The following is a 4803-nucleotide window of genomic DNA, read 5'->3' on the forward strand; positions in this document are numbered from 1 at the left end:
TGATAGATACAATTAAATTTCCATACTACTTATTTCTTATATTTTTCTGCAATTTATTATCTCTGCACTTTAACTATTTCAATTTAGAATAGCTTTTGCGCAAAAAAAAAGTTATCTTCATTTTACGGATACATTATTATTTAACAAATAGAAAATAATAAGAAAGCAAACAAATAAGAGAAGAGAATGACAAAGTGAAGATAGAATAAATAATGTCGAACGACTAGTATGACATTCAAATATATATAATCAGAATTTTTTATTTTCCATTCAACAGAAGTATTTTTTGAAATGTTCGCAATGCAATGCAGTATTTTTATGCCTCACTCATTATACTATAATAGCAAAATGTCACATGTATTTTGTAAACACAACAATGAGTGAAGATGAAACTATCTACAACTGTTCAAGATATTAAATTTTAATAAATAAAAAATAACTGGACTGAAATTTATAATAAAATTTGAAAACGATTTATAATAATCTTCCATAAATTCTAGTACTTTTATTACTACAACAAGTTTAAATAAGGATGGAAATGTATTGAAAACAAAAAGCATGCTTGTTGGCCATGCATATCTAATTATGATGTGAAACTTGTAAATAGCTTATTGTGGAATAATAGATGTATTACATTTGGTGAATTCATAAAACATTTGCAAATTACTATTGAAAATATTGAAATTAGTAAAAAATTAAAATACACTAAGGTAAATGTTTGTTGGATATCATAATGGCAAATTACCAAGATCATTTTGAAAAAACTCCTAACAAAATATCAAGATTGCAATAAACACATTATTAGATATCATAAAAAAATCAGTACAAAACTGATTAGAGAGACGCATTACAAGACAAGAATGCAAGTTGTAAATGTAGGTTTCATTTACATAAATACATATCCACGTGACACGAATATACATTTGTCGACTGCACACTGTGTAGCTTCTCAATATGATATAATAATAATTTTATAATAAAAACATAATATAATAATTTCATTATAAAAAAAAAGAAAATATCTTTTGTATTAAGCTATTATTGATTTTCTACTAATCACTGTGAATTTCTAATACATACTTGTTAACTGTACATTACAATATGGAAAACAATTTCTAGATATGTTAAAAGGTTGTTAATTAAAAAATAATTGTTGATTTAAAAAATGATGATGAGAAATATATATTGATTTGGAAGTAGCGTGCTTCCTCTGATGAAAACAAGTTTTGGCCAAGGGGGACATTTCCTGCTTACCTGGTGAAAGCATCAAAGAACCAAGTTCTTTTGGTTTTTGGGAAAGCAACCCGCATCCCGGACATGAGCGGTGAGTGGAGCACTACCGCGCCGACCTCGTATCTCGCAGCAAGATCGACTGTGGGGACAGTACCGATACTTTGTCCGTAGAGTATTATGTTCTCTGGACTGATGCCGTAACGTGTACGTAGTGCGTGCCACGCGGCATCGATATCCGCATAGAGGTTCTTCTCGGACGGCTTGCCACCCGATACCCCGTAACCCGAGTAATCGTAGCTGAATATATTGCAGTTTATGCGCGAGCCGAGCCCAAGATAGAAACTCGACATCTGGCCGAGATCGACAGCATTCCCATGCGAAAAGAGAATGGTGAAACGCGCGGTCGCCGAGCAACGTACGAATAGGCATGCTATACGGTTGCCGCGCGACGTCCTCGCATAGAAACCTTCCACCGACTCCTTCTCGCGTTCGGTATACTGCCACTCGGCGCGTTCCGACAGAGAAATGGAGAACTTGGAGCCCTCGTCCTCGACAAATGTGTACGTGGGCTCGGGCGGCAGGAAGGCTAATTTGTCTGCGATTCTGGACGGGCAGGGCGGACAACAGAACAGGCAACACAGTTCACTCAGACTTAACCCGTTCATCGTGTAGCGCAAAGCGCACCGAATGAACCACACACACTAAATCACTAAACGCGGCGGCCGCGCCGTCTCTCTTCTCTTTTGTCACCCCCTGTTATCTCCCTCTGGCGAAGCTTCGGCATGGAGCTCTCCAGCGTCCTGGGCTCAATCAAATGGAATCAAAAATCGGAATCGATAGATCCGGCGGAGAGGCACGTCGTCGTCGAAGCGCGAGATCGAAACAGCAACCTCGATTTTTCATCACCCTAATGAATCACTCGCGGCGTCATTTGTTATCGGTAATGTAACGAGAATCGCTCATGAGTGCTCACAATGATTCAGCCATGACGGCTCGTGGTGAAATAGACGGACCATTTCTCTCCCACTTTGCCTCGTTCTTTCTTTCGCCTCTTCTTTTTTGCCAACACCGTGTCCCCACTCACTCCACGTTGCGTACTTTCATTGTGCAAGGTGAGACAAAGCGCGAGACAGAGACGAGGGCCACAATCCACTTTGCTCGCGTCACATTCCCATTCGATATCTCGAACTGCTCGGACTACTCCCTCCGACTGCTCGGAGTGGCTCGGCTCGGAGCAGCTCGGTACTCGGTACCACCGAAGCTTCCTCACCGATCACCGATGCTTCTCTTCTCTTCTCTTGTCGCCGTTGTCGTTGTCCCTGATGTAGTCGGGTGTCAGACGATGACAGTCGATCAACTCCGATCAACTCCGACCAGCCCTGACGTGCCCCTTCTTTTTTAGTCGCGTTTGCATTCAACTGCACTTGTCAATTCGCATGTTGTACCGAGATTCGAGATTCATCTAGGATCATACTCTCGAAAAATATCGCCATATTTACGAAAATATACGAAAATACTATATACTATATAGTATATACCTTACATATACTATATTATAGCAAAGAGAAAGGGTACTTTCCAAATGACACAAGCATATCATTCTATCTTCTTTCTTGTCATTCAGAGAATAACAAAATAGAACGATATATATGTTTCCTGGTGTCACCAAATGGAAAGCACCCGATATTTTTCAAGAATAAAGCACTTGCGTGCGTTAAACTTTTTTTCTTTTTTATATAGCCATCGATTAACCGACCAATCACGGGACAGAACACAGCAACGTGTCTTCGATGTTAGAAATCAGAAAATCTTTAATGAAGAAAAAATTAACCAATTATAACCGCGCTTTAATTATATTTCCGAATTATTCAAATTTGATTTGTTAATTCTTTCTCTGTCCAAAGTTTTGAAACCGATCTCTAACATATTACTTAAATGAAATAAAAATAAACTGTGTATGGGCTTTTTCCTCATCGAAGTAACGAAAAACTTTTTATTGTTTGCTATCACTAAATATTTTAAAATTATGAAACATGTCGATTAAAAGTTAATCTACTACGCGCTCTTCTTATTTCTTGATTTTTACTATTTTTTACCATTTGCTTTTTTGCCTCTTATTCTTTTTTTATTTCCGTTCATCTAAGATAAAAAGTTGATGAACTTTCGAAAGAGATAAGAAACATGTATGATAAGATAACCTGTACAGCACAGATTTCATTTCAGGAATATCGATACAATATATTTCCAAATATTGTATTCAATGTTGTCATTCATTATGCATTGTATAAGCAGAAAGAAACCTGAGAGAGGCCATGCCAGTCTTTTTTCTGTTACCATTGAAATCGCGCGTACACTACTGCCAGTATATCCATTTTAAGTTTGGGAATGACTACATACATTTTCTGACACTATATCGATAAAATCGTATCGTCGAAAATAGATGTGATTCATCTCTGTACTAAATCCTCAGGATAGTACTGACTACCCGTAGGAAGGATAGTTTAATGGATCTTTGAACGAAAAAAATTTTAATTTCTGTTGAATTTTATATAAACGGAATTGAAAATTCAAACAAGTTAATTTAGTGAATTTGATCTTATATAATATTTATCTTATAATATCTTATAAAACGAAATTATGTTTCTTTATGCAAATTTTCAGTTGTATTTTATTCACAAAATGCAACGTTTCGTATTACATTTAGCATTCTTCGCGATAAAATTTCAAAAAGTAACGAGAGCGGCATACGACATGGTTACCTACCTGTACGAGCTTCGGTAAGGAAATGACTGGTAACTACGCATAAACGTGACGTGCTGCCCTGTGCCACTCCGTGCCACCCCATACCATTCTTCCCTTCTTCCCAAGGTCGCGTGCCAACCTTCTATCGAAATATTAACGCGTATTACGAAATAAGTAAAATAATATATTCTTAAATTCTTTACATTTATAATGTTCTCGATTAATAGGTTTTATTGCACGCGGTTTTTACTTTATTTCTTAGATTCATTACGCACATACACAGCTTATGAATATCTTAGTTTGTTATAACAAGAGATTATTAGTTTGTGATTATTGGTTTGTAATAATTTGTGGAAAAAAATATTATATATATATATATATGTATATATGTATATGGACATATTTTATACATATAATTTTATAATAATGGATTGTCCGAAAAGTTCGTGCCAACTAACCTATATAATTTAATAAATGTATACTAAAAATTTAAATCTTCTGCGTTTCAATTTTCCTTCAAAATCGGCACGAACTTTCCGGACAATCCAATATAATTATATATGAAATATTTTTCCCACTTTACGTTATATAAAATCCGCGCAGTATATAGTATTTTTAATAAAAGTATTTACAGTATTTACAGTGATTTTAATAAAATTGACGTCTTGCTGTCTTTTTGTTATTTCTTAATTATTAAATTTTGTCATTCACATCTTATTCTAAAAATAAAAGAGTTTTTAATATTCATTATTTTAAATAATTTCTGACTTATTTCTTATTTAATATTTTTAATCAATTTTCGGAAAATATTTTATATTTTTTTATTTT

At 35.0% G+C, this 4803-nt stretch overlaps 1 protein-coding gene across 1 annotated transcript in view; it reads right to left on the reverse strand.

Annotated features, from left to right (window-relative positions):
- The window catches only part of LOC108694535 (protein ABHD17B), a 3047-nt gene extending 1149 nt beyond the window's left edge, over positions 1 to 1898 (reverse strand). Inside the window, exon 1 of the mRNA XM_018204108.1 lies at positions 1255 to 1898. Within this exon, the coding sequence (XP_018059597.1) occupies positions 1255 to 1898 (644 nt within the window). The remainder of the gene's footprint in view (positions 1 to 1254) is intronic.
- Between the last annotated feature and the right edge of the window lie 2905 nt (positions 1899 to 4803).

This window comes from Atta colombica, unplaced genomic scaffold (genome assembly GCF_001594045.1).
Source record: "Atta colombica isolate Treedump-2 unplaced genomic scaffold, Acol1.0 scaffold12, whole genome shotgun sequence".
NCBI classification, from domain to species: Eukaryota; Metazoa; Arthropoda; class Insecta; order Hymenoptera; family Formicidae; genus Atta; species Atta colombica.